This window comes from Tursiops truncatus, chromosome 12, assembly GCF_011762595.2.
Source record: "Tursiops truncatus isolate mTurTru1 chromosome 12, mTurTru1.mat.Y, whole genome shotgun sequence".
NCBI classification, from domain to species: Eukaryota; Metazoa; Chordata; class Mammalia; order Artiodactyla; family Delphinidae; genus Tursiops; species Tursiops truncatus.
In genome coordinates, this window is record NC_047045.1 from 46,953,369 (window position 1) to 46,976,561 (window position 23,193).

At 38.2% G+C, this 23,193-nt stretch overlaps 1 protein-coding gene across 3 annotated transcripts in view; it reads right to left on the reverse strand.

Moving 5' to 3' along the window:
* Positions 1-22,928, reverse strand: part of GOPC (golgi associated PDZ and coiled-coil motif containing) — a 40,428-nt gene extending 17,500 nt beyond the window's left edge. Inside the window, exons 1-2 of one of the 3 annotated variants that reach the window (XM_019929639.3) lie at positions 22,430-22,928; positions 406-570 (exon numbers count right to left, since the gene is read on the reverse strand). In XM_019929639.3, the coding sequence (XP_019785198.1) occupies positions 406-570; positions 22,430-22,717 (453 nt within the window). In that variant the 5' untranslated portion in view covers positions 22,718-22,928. The remainder of the gene's footprint in view (positions 1-405; positions 571-22,429) is intronic. The other 2 variants (XM_019929640.3, XM_073789530.1) reach the window with 2 other exon arrangements.
* Between the last annotated feature and the right edge of the window lie 265 nt (positions 22,929-23,193).

Genomic DNA, 23,193 nt, shown 5'->3' on the forward strand with positions numbered 1-23,193 from the left:
CTCAGGGCTTCTTTAACTAGGAGAAAATAATTTGTACTATTTAAGAATAATTCCAATGTTACTTGGGATTTCTGTTACATGTAACTGAACTTAATCTTAACTGATACAATAGGTCCAAAAAAATGTTTATATGTTATAATCACAAATATCTTTTAAGTGTATTTATATAGATCTTTTTAAATAGGAAGAAGATCCTATTCTAAGTACCAATTGGTTATTGATGTTATCACTGATCATCTCCAGGTGATAAGATTGTGGATGATTATGATGACCTTCACATTTCCTGTATTTTCTAAATTTCCCAGGAGCACATATTAACTTTTATAATTAAAAAGACTCATTAAAGATTGTCCTTTTCACCCTCTAAAACACATATAAATATATGTTACCCTCTAAACTACTTACCAATTTTGCCTTAATGGTACCAGAGTCAACACTTTGACCAGTTTTAGCATGAAGCTGAAGCTGAATAGAGTGCAATTGTAAAAGCTGATCATGTACTTCTTTCTCCAATACAACTTTCTCTGCTTGGGTCTCTGTCAGTTCAGATTTCAGATCCACCAACTGTGCCTTATAAAAACAGCAACAATAGCAGAAATTAACACAGCGTTGTAAATCAACTATACCTCAATAAAAAAATTTTTTAATAAAACAGCTACAATAAAAACATTAAGTATGCTTAATTTTCTTTATTTTGACTCTAATAATTATTATTCAAGAATGACATAGGCTATCTTTGAAATGAATAGATGAACACTAGAAGTCCATTATTAACTGTAAGCTACAGCTAACTGTTACACTGTAGCAGAACAACTCATCAGAGCCACTCAGCCATTCAATCTGAAGCTTTTCATTTTTCACAATCGATACATTGTTTTACAATTGCAAACAGGACATATCCCTTGTGTGTGTTTGATCTTCCCAACTAACAAGTAGGTTAAAGACCAAGGCAAGGCCTTAGTTTTCTATTGAACATAATTTTACTAATAAGCATCTACGGAGCCAACAAGTATGCTGGTTCAATGAGGGGAAAAAAATTGTGGAGAATACTTTCTAAATTATAGGTGATAATTATTTATGCCCTTGAGAAGCTTCCTTATCAACTGAGGTAATAAATATGCATCGAACCAACTAAAGAAAAATGTGTGGCAAGTTACAGATATATTTAGAATCGGTCAGGTCCCAAGAAATTCAAAGTAAAGGAAGGTTTAAAGAAGGTTAGTGAGGAAAAGAGAGTTTAGAAGGGCTTTGAAGTTAAATGACAACAAGGACAAATGGAAGCAGTAAAGCAGTCAAGAGATGAGAAGACTAGCAAGGGGAGACAGACTAGAAGCAACGTAGGTAAATTCTCTGAGTAGAGAGACCAGAGAATTAGAATCTACCTAAACATCCCAACTGCACCAACTAGTGCCTACTACATAAAAGATGCTCAATAAGTATCTTGAAGTTGAAACAAATTCTAATACTAGCCCTGTGATTCCAGATAAATCACTGTGTCCATTCAAGTTTCCCTGATTTTAAAATAGGATAGTATCTACTAGGTATAAAATAAATAAGATACAAGGATGTAATATACAGCAACAAGGAATATAGATAATATTTTATAACTTTATATGTAGTATAATCTATAAAAATATCAAATCACTTTGTTGTTCATCTGAAATTAATGTAATATTGTAAGTCAACTATACTTCAAATAAGATTTTTTTAATAAATAAAATAGGGATAATACCCATGGCTTTGACTATTTTCATATTATTAATCTTATATATGAAAGCACTTACTAGAATATGAAGGTGTTATTAGCAAGGAGATTAGACTACTGACAGGGGCTGTACATTGACAGACTGCACAAAACTGGATAGGAAAGTGAGGCTAGATACAACAAATGGCTTTGGATGATAAACCAAAACTGAGATTAAATCTGGTAGGAAATCACTACATGCTCTCAATGACATTTTTGTTTTTGTTTTTAATAACAGCTTTATTGAGATATAATTCACTTACCATTAAAACTCACTCTTTTAAAGTGTACCGTTCAGTGACTTTTCGTATAATCATAGAATTGTGCAACCATCAACACCATATAACCGTGGAACATTTTCTCTCAATGACATTTTAGCTACATGATATGTGCAGGTAAGGAGGTGAAGACAGGTACACTAGCAACACCCTACATAGCTTTCTATGGAATACAATTCTGGTGAGTATATATCTAGGAAGGAAACTTCTGGTTTACAGAGTATGAATATGTTAAACCTCAGCAGAAAAGGCCAGTTTTCCAAATGGTTGTAGCAACTGACATGCCCACCATATATGAGAACTCTGATCGTTTCACAACCTTGCCTTCATTTGGTATTGTGAGTCTTTTTAATTTTAGCCATTCTGGTAGGAATGTAGTGGCATTTCATGTGGTTTTAATGAAAACTTCTTGATTACTAATAAGGTTGTCCTTTATTGGGTATGAGTTACAATTGCTTTCTTCCATTCTGTGGCTTGTCTTTTAACTTTCTGAAAGGTGTCTTTTGATGAACAGAATGCTTAACTTCAATGTAGCTCAATATGTCAGTAGTTTCCTCCCCCACATTAAATGCTTTTTGACCTGAATTCTACCTTATCTGTTATCAAGTTTGCAACTCCTACTTTCATTTTATTTGCATTTACCTGGTATGATTTTGTCTATTTTAACCTTTCATATTTTTCATTTTATAGTTGTAAATAGCACATACACATGTAAGGTCTTAACTGCTCATTGCTAGATTTTAAAATATATATATTTTTTAGTATTCTGGAAACTCTGTAACTTTAATAATTACTTTTACATAATATTCTTAATTTCCTCTTTAGATTATATTTAAGATAACATCCTTGCTATGAACAGTCACGAAACTATTAGCATTTTCTTCCCCCTTTTCTTACTCTTCTCCAGCATCTTGATAAAGCGTTATCTTGGTATTTCAGCTAATAACTATGAGCAATCATCAAGCTTATACTACTTTCAAGATACTCTTTTCTCCCATTTTCGGTAGTTGCGCTATATTTATAATGCAGAGCACACAATATGTAATGTTTAAACATTTTCTCATTCTTAACACTGATAGTCTTAGTTCCACTATTAAATAAATTCTATACTGACCACTTGACCTTTTACCAGAGCTGCTCCTATGAATTCAACTCATTCTCTAGCCTTGTAGATTTCTCAGAAAGCTCTCATAACAGTATTCTCTGATTTCTGGCATGTTCATAACTATTTATTTGTGGTCTTTATATCTGAAGTCAGTTTGGCTGCATATAAAATCTTTGGCTCATATTTTCTTTCCTTGAGTATTTTAAATATGTTGCTCCTTTGGCTTCTGGTATGAAACGCTTCTATTTAAATGTCCAAAATCCTAATCTTTTCTTTCTCTTATAAGTGACTTGATCTTGTGTCTGCTTTATTTTTAGTCCCATATTTTACTAAAATGTAGCATGGTGTTAATCATTCTAGGTCCATGTGTATTCTTCTCAACATGCAGATTCAATGCTCTGTTATAGTTTTAAAGAGTGAATTGGTTGGTAATTTGTTTTTTATTGAGGCAAAATTCATATCACAGTAAATTAACCATTTCAAGTGAACAATTCAGTGGCATTTATTATAATTACAATGTTGTGCAGTCACCATCTGTATCTAGTTCCAAAACATTTTCATCACGCCCAAAGAAAGCCTCATACCTGTTAAGCAGTCACTCTCCACTCTCTCTGTCCCCAGCTTCTGGAAACCACCAATCCACATTTTGTCTCTATGGATTTAACTATTCCAGATATTTCATATAAATGGAAGCATTCAATACGTGACCTTTTGTGTCTGCCTTCTTTCACTCGGCATGTTTTCAAGGTTTATCCATATTATAGCATGTATCAGTACTTCTTCACTCCTTTTTAGAGCTGAATAATATATTTAACTATAAAAATTCAGATATAATATATTCAGCTATATAGTCCACTGTATGTACATACCACAACTTGTTTATCCATTCGTCAGTTGATGAACATTGGGCTATTTCCATCTTTTGCCAATTATGTTCAGTGCTGCTATGAACATATGTGTACATATATTTGTTTGTGTACATGTGTTCAATTCTTTTGGGTATATACCTAGGAGTGGAATTGCTGAGTCATATGATAATTCTATGTTTAACTTTTTAAGGAACCATCAAACTGTCTTCCACAGTGGCTGAACCATTTTACATTCCTACCAGCAATAAATGAGAGTTTGTTGATAGAAGTTTTAAATATTGGTTTTGTTTCATGCTTCTTCAGGGACTCCAATTATACTAATATTAATTATTCTTTCCCTATCTTTTATATTTGCAATTTCCTCTCAAATCCTTTCTGTTTTTCCCTTGTATATCCTCTTCCTCTTGCTGTACTTACTGCACTACCTATTTTTTACACTTCTTCCAAATTAGGATCCATTCTGAAATGATTTTTTTTCCTATTTTTTCCCAAAGTTCTGCAAGTATTCTTTTTATTTTTATTACTTTATTTCTGAGTTTTCCTATCTCTGAATTATTCTGTTTTATTCATAGGTGAATAACATTGTTAATTTCCTTTATTTTCTAATACAGTTTACAGTTTCCAACTGCTTTGCAGCCTTATTTTTCTGATATGCCTTCGTTGTCTGTTGTCACATTATTCTATTAATTTTTACCTTTTCTGATTACAGTACATTTATATGGGGTTTAAATAAAATCCTTTTCTGTTACTCATGTTTAAATGAAATGGGTTTTCGTGTAGTACATGTTAGGTAGGAGGAGACTTCCATGGAGGGGTTTGAGGTGAGCAGAGGGAGCTTTCCTAGCTTCAGGCTAGCGGGCTCCCACCCCTGGCCTTAAACTGAACTATTTAAAACAATGGCCTGTCTGTAGCCAGAACTACTGTTTTGCAATCAACCTCCTATGTATGTATTCCTCCCCTATCTTGAATACAAACTCTCCTCACTTCAAACTTCATGTTTCTGCCCTGCTGAATTTGGATTCTATTTCCAGCAGTGTTTCTTCAGAATTGGACTGTCTTTCTCAAAAGCAGTTTTGTTAGAAATCTCTGAGATTCTGAAAGCCCACCCCAAGTACTTTCTAATCTTCCCGCTGCTGCTTAGTGTGTCCCCATGGTTGTTTTGCATTCCCCTGCAACCTGGTGGCAGTTTTGCCAGTTGTTCTTAGATCGTTTGCTCAAGTTTCCCATCCAAAGTGATGTCTTCTCCTTTGGGGCTCTGTTAGTGATTTCTGTGCCTGGGTCCCCTTGCTATTATTTATTTCTTTTGCCCCACAGGTGCTCATCCACATGCACTCTGTGTTGGTCCTGCTACCCTGACCAACCCATGTTCTGGGGTTTGTGAGGATATGCCCTCCTCATTTAGTTTTGCTGAAGAGGCTATCACTGGGTTTTGTGGGGTGTTTTTGTTATGCTAGTTTTTCTGTTTTTACAAAAGATTTTTTAAAATTTAAAACTATCAATCCACTGTGATCCTTCTCAGACCAGAAATCCTCAGCTCATGTTTTCATTGCAATAGAAAAGCTGTGATATTCTAGTATAGCGCTGCCTAAAAGAAATTAAATATGAACCACATATGTAACTAAAAATTTTCTAGTAGTCACATTTTATTTATTTATTATTTTATTTTGCTTTATTTTTCTGGCTGTGCCGCGCAGCATGCAGGATCTTAGTTTCCCCACCAGGGACTGAACCCATGCCCCCTGCAATGGAAGCATGGAGACTTAACCACTGGACCTCCAGGGAAGTCCCCTAGCAGCCACATTTTAAAAAGTAAAATTAGGGACCTCCCTAGTGGTCCAGTGGTTAAGACTCCACGCTCCCAATGCAGGGGACCTGGGTTCGATCCCTGGTCAGGGAACTAAGTCCTGCATGCCACAACTGAAGATCCCGCGTGCTGCAACTAAGACTTGGCACAGCCAAATAAATAAATAATTATTTTAAAGTGAAATTAAACAGGTAAAATCAAGTTTTATAATATATTCTACTTAACCCAACACATCTAAAATATCATATAATATTATATTCAAGCATATAATAATATAAAACAATGATTAAAATATTACATTCTTTTTTTGATACTCAGTCTTCAAACCCATTATGTATATTACACATACAGCACATCTCAATTTGGACCAGCCATATTTCAAACACACAATAGCCACATCAGGCTAGTAGCTGATGTATTGGGCTGGCCCTTTTATTATGAATCTGAAACAGTAACAAATTCCATTAAGATTTAAATGCTAAAATAAATAATAATACTAGTACTTGACTCTATTTTTTAAATATAGTAAACATATGCAAGAGATTAAATAAAGTAGAACTTCACTTCTATTGCCTTCCAGAAAAGAATGTTAGTTTAACAGTTTTTACACCTTTCACAAATACTCCTAACCAAAAACCTTAGAAAAGAAAAACAAAAAAACAAAAAACTTACGTGTATGATAAAAATGTATTATAGACATGCATCAATTTAACAAATTGCCCACCAAAAAAAAAAATTATAAAAATTTAAAATCACCTATTACTAGAATGTTCAGTATTCCCTGAAGACTGTACCTTTAAAGTACAAATGAGCCTGGTCTAGACAGTCCTTCTTAGTCAAAAAAATACCTATTGAGTTTTATAATCTTTGAAATAAAATAATCACAAAAGGAAAATAGATATTTGAATAATATGCACTTTTTGAGCAATATGAAGCTTATGCTAAAGTAAACCTACCCAGAAATAGTTTAAAATAGGCCATTTAATCTATAACAACCCTTATCTTTTTTTTCATTACTTTGACTTTCATTCTGTATCTGTCTTACTGTTTCTTTGCAGTGTTGTCTAATATATTCCTCTATTCCTTATATTTCCTATAAACTACAAGTAGATCTAAAGGTTTAGATTTACAGTCAGCCCTCCATATCTATGCAATCTGCATCCACAGATTCAACCAACTGTGGATCAAAAATATTCAGAAGAGAAAACTCCAGAAAGTTCCAAAAGGCAAAACTTAATTTGCCTCATGCTGGCAACTATTTACATAGCGTTTACATTGTATTAGGTATTATAAGTTATCTAGAGATGATTTAAAATATACGGGAAGATGTGTTTTGCTTATATGCAAACACTACACCATTTTATAAAGGGGACTTTAGCTTCCATGGATTTTGGCATCTGCAGGGGTATGGGCGGGGAGGCCTAGAACCAATCCCCTGCAAATACTGAGGAACTATGGTACTTAAATGTTTGTGGCAAGAAGTACACTGTGTGTTTCAAGAGGTATATATTGTCTGGTTGTCCCACTATGATTTATGTTTCAAACCAAAAATCTCATGATTTATTAATAACTGAGTAAAACTGGCATTAAGAAAGATGCTAAAGAGGCACAAGTGGTATTCATTAATTAATGTGGCAGACTAATATTCAAATCAGAAGTGACTGTATTCTAAAAAGGCAAGGAAAAACAGGGTAGTATGGAGGTTTTTTGAAAGTGGCCTACTAGAAACATGGACTCTTCATTAAGTGAAATAATTTCTCAAGAGGTCGCTCAAATTTTTAAAAATTAAGTAAAAATTCTTTACAAAGCAAGGATGCAGGTATCAAAATTCAAAGCCCAATTTAATTATTTTGGAACAAAACAAGTGTTTCAAGTTTACTCTATACTTCATAATATTTAAATAACTCTTTTCTTGTCTATGATATCAGCATTTTAGCTGCTAAGAAAAGTTAGTTAATGGTAAATTTTATGTGAAGATTAGAAATTTCCATATTTTATTCAATGGCTAACCTCCTAATATCACAGAACTTTATAATCAAAGAGATCTTAGAGAACATAAAAACTATGATCATGACGATTACTATTTAGATAATAAAACCAAGGCCCATCAAAGCTGCTTTTATTTCTAGGGCTACCCAAATGGTCAGTAGCAAAACAGCACTTTGAACCCAATTCTTACTCTCAGGGCAAGGTAGTAAAAGTATTATCAAGCAGTTAGCCATAAGGAAAAATGTGTTTCTACAGCTACGATACCTATGTTTGACTTACTAACAATATTCACAGCTACCATAAAGCAAGCATTTACCTACCAATATGGCAAGCAATCACGTACCATGCGCCATCTGTTAATTCTTACCATCATACTCTCTTTTTTTTAATAGCTAAGGAAACTGGAAATCAGAGTTTAAGCAATTTGCCCAAGATCACACAGCTAGTAAATAACAGACTAAAAACTAGCTTGACCATAAAAAAAGGCTGACCATCTTTCACCTCACTGTCTTACCTTGGCAACACTATAACTAGCAAAGAGTGAAAATTAATAAACAGTTGATTTCAACCTTCAACTCTTAAATTTTCAAGTGATATCCAAAAAAATCTTTTAAAAAGCAAAATCAAAACCAGTTAATCAACCAGTTAACCCAATCTCTTCACTTTCCTATATTTGATCTTGGATTCATTTACAGAAAAAATAAAATAAAATAAAATAAAACAAAGCTGACCATCAGGATATTCTTTCCCTAGAACTCATCAAGGACAAAATGACCTCACTCTAGGAGGATCTCTGAGCCTTAAGACCATGGCCTTCATTTAAAGGCCATTAAACAACCAATGGTGAGATTTTCTAAGGTAGTGATTCTCAAAATGTGGTCCCTGGGGACCTCCCTGGTGGTCCAGTGGGTAAGACTCTGTGCTCCCAATGCAGGGGGCCCCGGTTCGATCCCTGGTCAGGGAACTAGATCCCGCGTGCATGCTGCAACTAAGAGTCCGTATGCCACAACTAAGAGTCCACATGCTGCAACTAAGAAGTCTACACGCCAAAACTAAGAAGTCTGTATGCCGCAACTAAGAGTCTGCATGCCTCAACTAAGACCTGGCACAGCCTAAGTAAATAAATATTTTTTTAAAAACTTAGTTAAAAAAAAAATGTGGTCCCTGGATCTCCAATATCAGCTGGAATGGAGTGGGGAGATATATGAAACTTCAGGGCACATTCTGCAACATAGGAATGAAGTATCCCCAGGAATGAAAAAGACAGAGAGGCAGTGTATTTAAAGAAATTTTGAGGATTATCATTACCATTTATTTGTAAATGCAGTCATTACTATTCTATTTCTTCTCTCAAACTCTTTTCCATCAGGATAATTCCTTTCTAATATAATTCTTAACTTCTGGATTCCACTCTGTGGCACCAAAATATAAGTAATTTTTTATTCAGAGTTTCCTATTATTCTACTCTGTCTAGACCTTAATCCTCCATCCATATAATCGTGTAAAAATACACAACAGGACTTCCCTGGTGGTGCAGTGGTTAAGGGTCCACCTGCCAATGCAGGGGACACGGGTTCGAACCCTGGTTTGGGAAGATCCCACATGCCACAGAGCAGCTAAGCCCGTGTGCCACAATTACTGAGCCCGCATGCCACAACTACTGAAGCCCACACGCCTAGAGCCCATGCTCTGAAACAAGAGAGGCCACGGCAATGAGAAGCATGCGCGCCGCAACGAAGAATAGCCCCCGCTCGCTGCAACTAGAGAAAGCCCGCGCATAGCAACAAAGACCCAACACAGCCAAAAATAAATAAATAAAATATAAATAAATTTATAAAAAAAACTACACAACAGCTGCACTTTCTCTTTCTAAACGAAGGCTAGTTTTTATTTAACTGTCTTATAGATAAAAATGCCAACTACTTTACCTTAAGCACCCCTCAAAAACCTCTTGTTCTGGGGAGGATTAAACTAAGACAAGACATTAGCAAACATCAAACAGCAGGGAACTTTGATCTAGCTCACTCATTGGTTTTGGCATTTCATATAGCTCTTTTGATAACATTTTAGAAGATGTAAGAACCTAAATTAAAAATCTGGTAAAACATCTTTATTTTGCACATGAAGAATTGAGGCCCAAAGAGATTAGGTGAGTTGTCCTAAATTACAAACTGCATGGGATTAAAACTCAGACCTCCTGACATCCTTTATAAATTCTGGCAGTAATAGGAAAAATGGAAAGGAAGGTGTCCATGAGTTCCGAATGAGATCACATTCCCAAATCTCAGAACTAGACAGGGCTCTAAGCAAGAGACTACTCTGAACATCATCCACCTAGCCAGCCCCACCCTTCACACACCCAAATGCATGCACACACACACACACACACACTGGAACTCATGTGCACACACAGACACACGTGTAGGCATGCACAGGCATGCACACAAAAGCACACATACTCCAAGTTGTATTCTCTGTAAGAATTACAAAGAAAATAGTTGACTTCAAATAGCAGTTTAACTGTTATGAACCATAGCATTGAAAGCTGCTGATAAAGATGTAAATATTATCTCACGTTTACCTACAAATTGCTTCCACACCTTTTGTTTTAAAATAGTGTACAGGGCTTCCCTGGTGGTGCAGTGGTTGAGAATCTGCCTGCTAATGCAGGGGACATGGGTTCGAGCCCTGGTCTGGGAGGATCCCACACGCCGCAGAGCAACTAGGCCCGTGAGCCACAACTACTGAGCCTGTGTGTCTGGAGACTGTGCTCCGCAACAAGAGAGCCCACGATAGTGAGAGGCCCGCACACTGCGATGAAGAGTGGCCCCCACTTGCCGCAACTAGAGAAAGCCCTCGCACAGAAATGAAGATGCAACATAGCAAAAATAAATAAATAAACTCCTATCCCCAACATCTTCTAAAAATAAATAAAATAGTGTACAAAAGGTAATCACATCATTAAAAAGAAACAATTATGCTTTTAAATGTCTGTATGTTTTTAATATTTGCAAATGCAGTTTAGGATGAAAAGTACAGATTGGAATTTAATCGCTAGCAATTATACCATTTAATGCCAATATCTAAAATTTATCATCTACACCCACCTACTTACCAAAAGGCTTTAAAGCTCGTAAGAGCAATAAAACAAATGTAAAAAATAAAAATCATAAAGAGATGGCAAGATATGACTGTAAAAAAAAAAGACATCTTATTACTGTTGAGTATTAAATACTGAGTCTCCTATTAATAGGAGAACCTTTACAGATTATAGAATTCTCCTTGCCTCATTTAAAGAAGCAACGCCATTTTATCTGGTGAGACTGTCTTTTTTTTCTTCGATCGAAACTTTTAAAAGAATCTATTATAGAGATTCTTATATAAAAGATCCTAAGCTATTTATTTATACCTGACAGACAGCAGAACCATTCTTCAAGGTGATAATGTAACTAATGAAAGCATTTTGATCCATTCTCTTTCTTTTCTTCTACTTCTTCAAAATAGCTGAACAAAGTCTTAGAGCTCATTTAATTTAAGCAACTCCTTTATAAAGAATCTTCCTCAGGCTTCCCTGGTGGCAGTGGTTGAGGGTCCGCCTGCCGATGCAGGGGACACGAGTTCGTGCCCTGGTCCGGGAAGATCCCACATGCCGCGGAGCGGCTGGGCCCGTGAGCCATGGCCGCTGAGCCTGCGCGTCCGGAGCCTGTGCTCCGCAACCGGAGAGGCCACAACAGTGAGAGGCCCGCGTACCGCAAAAAAAAAAAAAGAATCTTCCTCTATTTTATCTTTTCTTCCTGTGCTCAGGATGGTTAGTGCTGCCCTACTATCGAAGATCACAAAAAGCCAATGAGCCTGTTCTAAAGCAAAGACTGTGACCAAACAGAAAATATATTCAAAGGTCAAAGATAAAAATCTCTGTCATCCCTCAAGATAAGAAATAATATTCTTTTTTATTACATGTCAGCTCTTGAAGCAGTCTGTTCATTTGGCTTATGAAAGTTCTGTGAGAAAACTCCACCTATTTGCTCCAATTTCCAATCCGAGCATAGAGACCGCAAACTTCATCTGTCATTATTTCTCCCCGAAGTGTTCTACAGTTCAAGACAAGCAAACATATTTTTAGTTTTAGTCTCCCACAACATCACACATTCATTCAACATGTATTTATTAAGCACCAATATATGCCAAGCAGTGGGCTGGTTTCTAGGGATACACTGGTAGACAAAACAAATGTGGAGCCTGCCCTGCAGAGCTTCAGTGGCCTTGTGCAGGAGGCAGCTCATAAAGAAAATGAATGGCATATATAATAATAGTATTAACCATGTGCCAGGCACTGTTTTGAACATATTCATGTTTTAATTGTCCTAATCCTCAAAGATACTTTTTGTATTGAGAAGGAAAGTGAAGCACAGAGGTTAGGTAACTTGCCAGAGGTCACAGCAAAGCCAGTAGTAATATACATAACTACAAACCATAATAAGCTATAGGAAAGAAGCAAAGAGAATCAGAATTAGTGGGGTGGGAGTGTATGGCTATCCTTCTGGGAAGTGTTTCGGTTTATCAGAGCAGCAGTTCTCACAGGTCTATGTGACTATTTCAGGGCATCCACAAGGTCAAAACTATTTTCATAATAAAAAAATATGAATTGCCTTTTTCATTGTGTTGACATTGTACTGAAGGTACAAAAGCAATTATGAATAGAATGCTTACAACACAAGTCAATGCAGTGGCACCAAACTACCAGTAGTCACTGTACTCTTCACTCTCATGCACTCGCAGTCAAAACAAAGACAAAAAACAAGGACTTCCCTGGTGGCACTGTGGTTAAGAATCTGCCTGCCAATGCAGGGGTCATGTGTTTGAGCCCTGGTCCGGGAAGATCCCACATGCCGTGGAGCAACTAAGCCCTTGCACCACAGCTACTGAGCCTGCACTCTAGAGCCCATGCGCCACAACTACTGAGCCCACGTGCTGCAACGACTGAAGCACGCACCTAGGGCCCGTGCTCCACAGGAAAGGGAAGCCACCTCAATGAGAAGCCCGCCCACCACAACGAAGAGTAGCCCCCGCTCACCGCAACTAGAGAAAGCCCAAGCGCAGCACTGAAGACCCAACACAGCCAAAAATAAATAAATAAATTTATAAAAAACAAATAAACAAAAACAAAACCCAAAAATTCACTTAAGAATGTCCTTGATAAAGCAGTAAAATTATTAATTTCTAAAAATCTCAACCCTGAGTAAGTCTTTTTAATATTCTGTGTGATGAAATGGGAAGCATACATAAAGCATACCTGCTGCATATCAAACTATGTTGTCTCAAGGAAAAGCACTTATGCAACTGCTTGAGATGCAAAACTGAACTTTTTTTCTTGGAACACCATATTTATTTGAAAGAAGAACAAACTGTGGTTATTAAGATTAGTATAGGGCTTCCCTGGTGGCACAGTGGTTGAGAGTCCGCCTGCCGATGCAGCGGACATGGGTTCGTGCCCCGGTCCGGGAAGATCCCACATGCCACGGAGCGGCTGGGCCCGTGAGCCATGGCCGCTGAGCCTGCGCGTCCGGAGCCTGTGCTCCACAACGGGAGAGGCCACAGCAGTGAGAGGCCCGCATATCGCAAAAAAAAAAAAAAAAAGATTAATATATTTGGCAGACATGTTCTTGAGAATAAAGTGAATCTGTTATTTCAAGGAAAACAACTGACAGCATTTGTTGGCAATGATAAGAACTTATACTTTCAAAGTGAAAATTAGAATTTTGGAAAATTGGAATCCATCACCATAAGCTTGACAGCTTCTTAATACTTACAGATTTTTCTCATGAGACTGCAGATATTAACAAATGTGATTTTTTGATATTGTATAATGAGATGTGTCCACATTTGGAAGATCTGGATAACTCAGCAAACCAATATTTTCAAAATGACCAATGCACAATGTTAAAATCATGCCTTGGTAAAAGATCCATTCAAAGGCTACAAAGATAGACCAATGTATTTTAATGTAACGGTGTATGAAAAGTTTATTGATAGTGTTTCAGACTCCACATTGTAACTAACCTTTAAGAAACTACCTTTTACTATCAAAGAAGAATATCCACAATTATCTGAAATGGCTACTAAAATACTCCTCCCTGATCGAGGTACTTCTCTGTGAGGTCAAATTTTCTTCCTATAACCAAAACCACAAACCATAACTGTTTGAAAGCAGATGTGAGAGTCCAGCTATCTTCTATTAAACCAGATATATATTTTTAATTTTAATATAAAATAATACTACTCATAATTTTTTGGAAAATGTAGTTATTTTTTCATTAATAATGATATTAACATGTAATGGGTTTATTGGGTTTATTTATGGGTTTATTTATGGGTTTATTGTTGCTATTTTTTTTTTTTTTTGCAGTACGCGGGCCTCTCACTGTTGTGGCCTCTCCCATTGCGGAGCACAGGCTCCGGACACGCAGGCTCAGCGGCCATGGCTCACGGGCCCAGCCGCTCCGCGGCACGTGGGATCTTCCTGGACCGGGGCACGAACCCGTGTCCCCTGCATCGGCAGGCGGATCCTCAACCACTGCGCCACCAGGGAAGCCCTACTGTTGCTATTTTTAACTGATGTAATATTTACAGTTTTCTCAGTTGTAATTTCTAACACAGTAAATACCAGTTGATATAACCCATATTAAGGAAAAAAAAAAGCTCTTTGGGGACCTTATAATTTGTAGAATGTAAAGGGGTCCTAAAACCAAAAAGTTTAAGAATTATTGTCTTAGAGTTTCTGAAAGGAGACCCATGTGGCCTGGGCCATACAGAATAAGAGGAAAGAATGATAAGATACGACATTGGAGGGCTATCCAGAGGTCAGATCACACAGAGCTTATCAGTGATAAGGAGGCTGAATTTATTCAAAGTACAATTGAGGAATTTAAAACAGAATGACATGATCAAATTTATGTTTTAAAAATGGCAGCTGGACTTCCCTGCTGGCGCAGTGGTTAAGAATCCTCCTGCCAATGCAGGGGACACACGTTCGAGCCCTGGTCTGGGAAGATCCCACATGCTGCAGAGCAACTAAGCCCGTGTGCCACAACTACTGAGCCTGCGCTCTAGAGCCCATGAGCCACAACTACTGAGCCCACGTGCTGCAACTACTGAAGCCGTGCTCTGCAACGAGAAGCCACAGCAATGAGAAGCCCGCGTGCCGCAACAAAGAGTACCCCCACTCACAGCAACTAGAGAAAAGCCCATGTACAGCAAGACCCAACACAGCCAAAAAGAAAAGGCAGCTATGTGTAACATGGGAGACAATGTCACTGAACTAGAGTTGGGGGATTTGAAATGGAGACAAGTAGATAAGTCTATGATGTATTTTTAAAAGTTAAAGTACTTTAAACCTCAAAATGAAGTTCCAAACAAGATAAAATGTTTTCTGTTTTCATTTTAAAGAATTCAGCTGCTCTATAATTAAACTCGAGGTGGGATGAGGAGAATCAACCTACCAAATATACTAGAAATGTCAAAAGTACACTAAATCCATACTCAATACTCTAATGTAATGATGTTATTTTTAGTCAGTTTCAAATTTTTCTTAAAATGGAATACCATGAAATATTAACAAATCATATCTTTGTGATTGATTCAGTCTTTCACTAATATGGTGGGCCCTATGTTAGACACAATGGATAGTAGAGTCAATAAGACAGACACCATCCCAGCTCTCATGAAACTTGTATTACAGAATGATTATTGATAAACTTTGAAGACTCATGGCAGAAGGAGGCAACTAAAGTTGTTTCAAATAATTTATTCATTCAAATAAACATTTATTGAATATACACAGTGTGCCAGGATCTGGAGACAAAATGATGAATAAGACATGGATTCTGCCCTTGAGGATTTTACTGTCTAGTAGAAACAGATAAAAAATACATTCCCAATTATGATGTAAAGTGTTGTAAACACTAGTGTACAGGCATGTGTGATGTACCAATTCAAAAAGAAACAAAGGGAGTCAGAAAGGAGAAGTTTACCTGAATGCTGAATGGAGAAAAGCTAATACATGGAGTAGGGAAAGGGAAAGGTCTGAGATGTGAAAACCCCTAGCAAGTGAGATAAGAATGTTAAGTGGGTCAAAAAGGTTGGTGTTTAATGTGTGAGTTCCAAATTTCCAAAAATTGGCCCCTTTTTAAAAGGGGCCAAACACCAATTCTGTAATCCACATATAAATCAACTTGATATCATGGAGAAAAAAACTACCAACCAATTCTTAGAAACCAAAATGGGTTCACAAACGGATAATGCTACCACCAAGTCAGCTTTCACAAGCATTTGATAGTTCAGATTATTTCAGCTATGACAAAGTCTTGGCCTTCAAAGAGCTTACCTTCTAGAGGTAGAGAAATGTGGCAACCACAAGTTATAGTACAATGTATAATAACAAATCTTGTAACAGCCCAAGCAAGTTCAAGGTGTTAAGACAGCCTCTGCCTATAGAGAGCAGAGAGGAGTTGGGTGAGGAAAGCCTTCACAGAGATGGTGATGTAAGTGGTGTGTTGAAAGATGAGTGGGTGTTTGACACTGTAGACAAAGGGGCAGAGAAGGTATTATACACAAAAGCCTGTGCCAAAGTAGAGATACCATGAAAGAGCAGGCCTATTTAGAGAAATGCAAATAAACCAGTTTTATTTGAGGCAAAAGCAGCTAAGAGGGGGTGACAAGAGATGAGGACAGACAGACTGGACACTGATCAACATGCTGCAGAGTTTGATCTTAGCCAGTAAGTAATAGGGAGGTATACAAAGAAGAGTGACGTAGTCAGACTTGCCTTTTGATATGAACCATTAATATGAATCACTTTAGAATGATTTTGGCAATGAGAGGATGATGTGGAGGGGGTAAGAAGCAATTAGGAAACTATGTTAGGAATATGCAAAAAAGGGATACGGACCTTAACCATGCACAACCTCCTAAACTCAACCCATTATCTTTCCTGCCAGACCCACTCCTTCTCCTGGATTCCTTACTTAAGTGAATGGTGTAAGCCTCCTAGGGTTGTCATAACAAATTACCACAAACTTGGTGGCTTAAAAGAACAAAAATTTACTCTCTCACAGTTCAGGATGAAGGAGCCCCAAATCAAGGCACTGGCAGGGTTGGTGCCTTCTGGAGACCCTGAAAGAGAACTGTCCCATGCCTGTCTCCTTATACTGTGGTTGCCAGCAATCCTTGGCATTTCTTGGCTTGTAGACAAGTCACTCCAATCTCTTATTCCATCCTCACATAGCCTTCTTCTCTGTGTCCCTGTGTATCCTCGGAGGATAGTCTCACTGGATTTAGGACCCACTGTAATCTGCTATGACCTCATCTCCATCCTTATATTAATTACATTTCTAAAGACCCTACTTCCAAATAAGGTCACATTCTGAGGTTCTGTGTAGACACGAATTTGGGCGGGGGAGCACTATTCAAGTCACTGTAGGTATCAACCAATATATTTCCCAAACAGAAATGTGGCATCATCCTTAACCATTCCTCTTCCTTTGCATCTAGATAATTATCAAATACTATTTCTACTCCTTTAAAGATTATCTCCTTTTCTTCATCCCCAATACCATTTTCATTTCAATAACACTCTTGTCTATATAGCAAACTCCTTGCTACAGCACTGGTTGAACTCAATTATTACTCTCATTACTGTGCCTGCATTGCCAGAGAAAGTCATACAACAGGGCAGACTGGTTTTACCATGAATTTATGGTAACTCCAAATTAGTCCCCAGCATTGTCTGGCAGTCTCTATTTCTCTGGCCAACTTGCTCTCCCACTCTTCCATTACCATTTCAAATCTTTTTCACTCTCCTCGAGCTCTTACTTTCACCCACTTTCAGCAGTTGTCCCAGGCTGCTATTCTACAGAGAATAAAGAAGCCGTCACACAAAACACTCCCGCTTCTGTGCGTATCATCTCTCCTTTCCCTTTAAGTATAATAGCTGTCCTTTCAATATAAAGCCATTCTCTCTACATGTATTTTGGATTTCATCTTCACTCAGAAATCTTACTAATTATCCTCTCCTTCTCTAGAATATTCAGATTTTCCCTCAACTAGATGCTTCTCATTGGCTTGTAAACATGTTTAAGTTTATTTTTCCATTAAAAAAAAAAGAAAACAATACCTCCCTTGAACTCCCCCTCCCCCTCCCGGCTATCCAGCCACACTCAACTATTTCTGCTTGCTTTTTTTCTCTCCACCTCCTCCTTCCCCAGCCAGACATAAATGTGTTTTTGGAGAGCTTGGTTTCTCTAGTTCTGTAGTCTTGGGCCCCTTACTTAATCCCTATAAAATGGGAATAACAATACTAAACCTACCCCACAGGACTATTATGAGAATTGGGTGAATTGATATATATAAAAGACCTAGCACAGAGCCTGGCCCATAGTAACTGATCAACAGTTAGCAATATATAATATCCATCCATTTATCCAGCCAACTGACACCTTGGAGTCATCCTGAATTCCCTCATCCCTCTGTTCCACCTCATCCCTCTGTTCCAACCCATCCCTAGATTTTATTTTTACTTCTCAAATCTCTCTTGTTCTGAACACTTTCCTCCACCTCTGCTATCCTACTCCCATCATCTCACATGGATCAGAATTAAGGGCCCCCTAAATGGTTTTCTGCATTTATTCTTGTTATTTCCCCAAATTCTCTCCTTATCATAGCCAGAGTAAACTATTCTAATCTCCTATCTGAGGTTACCACCTAATTTAAAACATTTCCCATTGTTATGATAAAGCCCTCAAATCTACTACATGGTCTAGAAAATCATGTAGATATTGTCCCTACCTACCTGTTCAAACTTATTTTGCATATCACTTCTTTTGCCCTATGCTCTTATAACACATACCAACTCTCAGTTCTTCAAATGCATTAGCACTCCCCCATCACAGGTGCCTTCTACATCCTGTTCCCTCTACCAGAATGTTGAACGATACTCCTATTTCTCTTGGCCTAATTAATTCCTACTCATCCTTTATGTCTCAACTCAACAGTCACTTCCTCAAAGAAGCCTTTCTTGATGCCCCAGAATAGGTTCTCATTACTCTATGTACCTCAAAGTTGGAATTTCACATTTATATGATAATTATTTCAACAAATTCCAATAAAATCCAACTTCCATAACAGTGATGATTATGTCCGTTTTTGCTTTCCATTGTATCCCAAGTGTCCAACACATAATTAGCACTCAATAAATATATATTGGAGCAATATTAAACTTCAAGTTCAATGCTGCAAAACAGCCTCATCGCTTGTTTAAAAACAGAATAGCTTTCCTATACTAGTCTAGATTGCTACCCAGTTCATCCAAGTATGGAACATGGCACTAGAAACTAAATATGAATAGCCTTGGTATAAGTAAGTAAGTAGAAGGGCAAAGGGAAATCAATGTAGTAATTATTGAAAAAGAGCAAGGATGGGGAATTCCCCGGCTGTTCAGTGGTCAGGATTAGGAAGGAGCTCTTACTGCCAGGGGCCCAGGTTTGATCGATCCCTAGTCGGGGAACTAATATCCCACAAACCGAGTGGCCAAGAAAAAAAAAAAAAAAGAAGAGCAAGGATGGACAGGTGAGAATGGGGGCAGATTATTGGGGGGGGAATACTATTTTTGAAACCCACCATTTTATGGCACTGAAACTGTTCAATGAGTGGTTAACAGCCAATGTTAAACAAATTGCAATAAAACTGATATACTTAAAAAAAAAATCAGAATAGCTTTAAAGCAGTAAAAGGGTAGTATATCGTTAGTTCATTTTCAATGTGGCTCTAGATGGCTGTGAACAGTAAATCACTTTAAAAAAAGATACTTATTCAGCAATTGCTGAGGGAAAGGAGGACATGACAGAAGATATATTGTTTTGCTGTTATTTTAAAGAAGGGGTGAACAGGCAGAAAACCGTACTTCAAGGCAGAGAGGTGAGTTTTTCTAAAGCACTGGTTCTCATCTTTTGTTCTACTCCAACACACCTACTACTGCTACTATTACTATTACTACTACTACTATCCCAATTAGTACCTGTGACTCCAGCACAGCTGTCACCAAGTGGCTCACCATAGCAGGGATTCTCAAGCAGGTGGGAAGTATAAAAGAGATGTGAGTAATTTGAAATGCACTACCTCAAAATATTCTGAATTCTCTGCCCTCCCCTTCCCCTTATAGATATCCCTCTCCCCAAATATAATTTATGGAAAAAAGCAGTCACATAGATGTCACTTATATTTAATTTTTTAATGTAACCTCTGACTTTTTTTGTAGCAGAATTGTTTTCCTAACTACTATATTAGTATTAAATTAACTACCTGAAGACAATGAGCAGAAGAAGGGCGATCTGGAAGGATACTCAAGACGAATTTAAATATATCATAAGTTACTCATACTGGAGGTACCCCTCTTGATTATAAAAATATTTTATTATGGCAATATGGTTTAAGGTATTAATCTCTAAAACCACCGAACTTTGGTGCACATCTGCTATATCAAATTGTAAGTGACCTCAAATATTATGTCTTAATGCCCATATCCTTAAAACAATAGAACTAATTCAATTCACTTACTAAGAAATAAAACAGGGCAAGAAAGTATGGAAATCTCTTCTAAAATTTCAAGATCTCAAAAGATTGCTAACAGTACACAGGCAACCTCTGAAATTCTGCAGATGATACAATGGCAGATCTACTTTGAAAAGCACTACTGACAATGAACCTCTCTCCTCAGCAATACACAACAGATTCCATGAAAACTGTAGAAACTGCTAAATATAGAAAGAATAACCCCACAGACAGAGAAGTCAACTGTAACTGAAAAAACACACCAACAATCCCCATTTCCTAAGATCTTTAAATCAAAGGCTCAAGCATGTTGAAAAAACATGCTCACATTGTGATAGGCTAGCATTTCTTATTTTGAGAAATAATGCCACCTTCTAAGCCAGGACATGGAATCAGAATATGTAATTATAATTTCTGAAAAAGAACATGCATAATTTATTACAGCTCTGAGTACTCATTTAAAATATTTAAAGATGAAAAAAACTGAGCATCACCTCCTGCTCATAGAACATAATTTTCTCCAAAATCAGGTTTTATATCTGACATCCAAATAGCACTTTAAAGTTTCCTTAAGTCATTTAAAAAATGAATTAGATCTTGCTTCACTTTTTAAAATCTGTTTATCTCAGTAAATACTCTCAGTTGTAGAGTAGCAAAAGCTACTCTTGCTCTGTTATTTAAAGCTGAAGTACTATTTCTAAAGACCAACAAATGTAATTTCACTACATGAATAAATAAACATCTTCTAGAAACTACCACTAAAGCAAGAATTCAAGAGACATTTTCATATACCTAGATTAAGAAGTGATTAGCCTCATATCAACACTTCCAACCTTTTCAGAAAGGATGAAAGAAATTAACAGTCCTTTCAGTGAACAAGAGTCACAAAATCTCCCATATGCAATTCTATGCTAATCAAAGCTAAATTATACCACCTTTTCCACGACTGACAGGAAAGAGAAAGAATGCTAACCACTAAGCAAGGAGAGGATGCATTTCTGATATTCATATTAATTTGGATCCAATGGGCATTCTCAATCACCACAACTGATAGTAACGATGATTTCTCACAAAATCTAATGTTCAAAGAGCTGTGCACATCATTTATTATCCTATTTTTACCTACTTTAAAATGAAAGACCCATTCTCTTATTTAAATTATCTAGTTAGAAAATGATCTTTATGTAATAATGGTAATCTATTATGCTTTCTAAATATTGTAAAAATTTAATTTTCTGCAAAAATGGTAGGTTTGGGGTTTTTTTTTGGAAGCACCACCACTGCACTCACACCCACAACCAAGATTAGAGACTAAAGCAAATGATCATCCTTCACACACTCTCAAAAATAAACCCAGACTTTGGGAAAGATAGTAAAGTACAGACAAAACCTCAATGTTAGAAGTCAGCTGAATAATTGTAGGGCGCTCTGGAGGGATGTGCCTGTAACTTAAGGACCAACTAACTGTAAACTGAAATAGACATTGATACCGTCTTGCTTATCCCACTAACTTTTCTTAAGAGCTTTGATCAAATTCCCCTAAATAGTTCGTGCAGTCAAGGTACAGTACGTCTGTGTGCAACAACAGAAATTGACCTGAGATAGTTAAAAATAATCAGGACTGTGTCTGTCTGGTGATATACAAACGTAGTTTATCAATGTGAAAGTAGATCTAAAAACTCAAATGTTAAAAGGTAAGCTAAAGTATTCTTATGACAGAATCTCTGAGCTTCAGTTAAGTCTGAGATCTGTTAACGTAACAGGCACAAGTAGGCTGGAGTAATTAGTTCCTGCTTCCTCTTCATTGAGATACAAGGAAGGTGGACGACAGGATCCCGGGAGACCCACACGTCAGTCCACACACCTTTTTCTGCTCTAACCTCACCTCACTCCTTTCCTGCGCGCGCGCGCACTCCCCCGTCACGTAGGAAGCCCAGGTGCCCCGGCTGGCAGTTTTCTAGGGTCGTTTCACGGGTGCGTTAAATGAGGTCTGATGACTGGAGTTGAATGCTACCCCCTCCAGCGCCCACAGCTCACCTCTAGCTTGTGGTTGATTTGGGACACAGTCTGGGCTTTGTGGCAAAGCTGCGCAAAGCAGGAGCTCAGGCTGGTCATCTTCTGTCTCCCCTCATAAGTGATGTCCGCCTGGTCCGGATCGATCTCGCCCAGGAGCAGATCCACATCCACGAAGGCCTTGTCGAACTCCTTCTCCAGCACCTCCAGCCACCGGAACATGGATACCCCGCCGGGGGAGACCCCCACGGCGCATGAGGCTCCTCCTGGGCCCCCGCCGGCTCCTGCCGGGCATGGGCCGCCCGCCGACATGGCGCCGTCTAGGGCCTCCCTCGACTGCTGCTGACCTCGCAGTCCACCCGCGAGAGGAACTGATGGGACTGCGGGAACCCCCGCGTACGCACGCTCCGTCGGTCCCCTCTCTTAACCCTCGCGCGGCTAACGCCGGCTATGCAGCCCCGGAGGCGCAGGAGCGGCGAAGCTCTGGCGGCAGCTGTGGCGGCGGCTCACGGAAGACGCGGGCCGTCCCACCTCTCGGCCCGCCCTCGCCGCGCATGCGTATCGAAGGCCTCGGCGGACGCAGCCAGGAGGGATGAAATGGGCGGGGCTGGGGTGCGACCTTGGCCTATGAAAAGCCTCTGCTTGGGACCGCCTGTCAGCGGCCATATTGACATCTGGCAAACTCCTGCTTGAATCCCCGAGAAACGGAGGCGCGTGGTGTTGGCTTCCAAGTTGGAAAGGCCCGAGGAAGAGAAGGTTGTCCACGTCGCAGAGAGGAACAGCTTCCA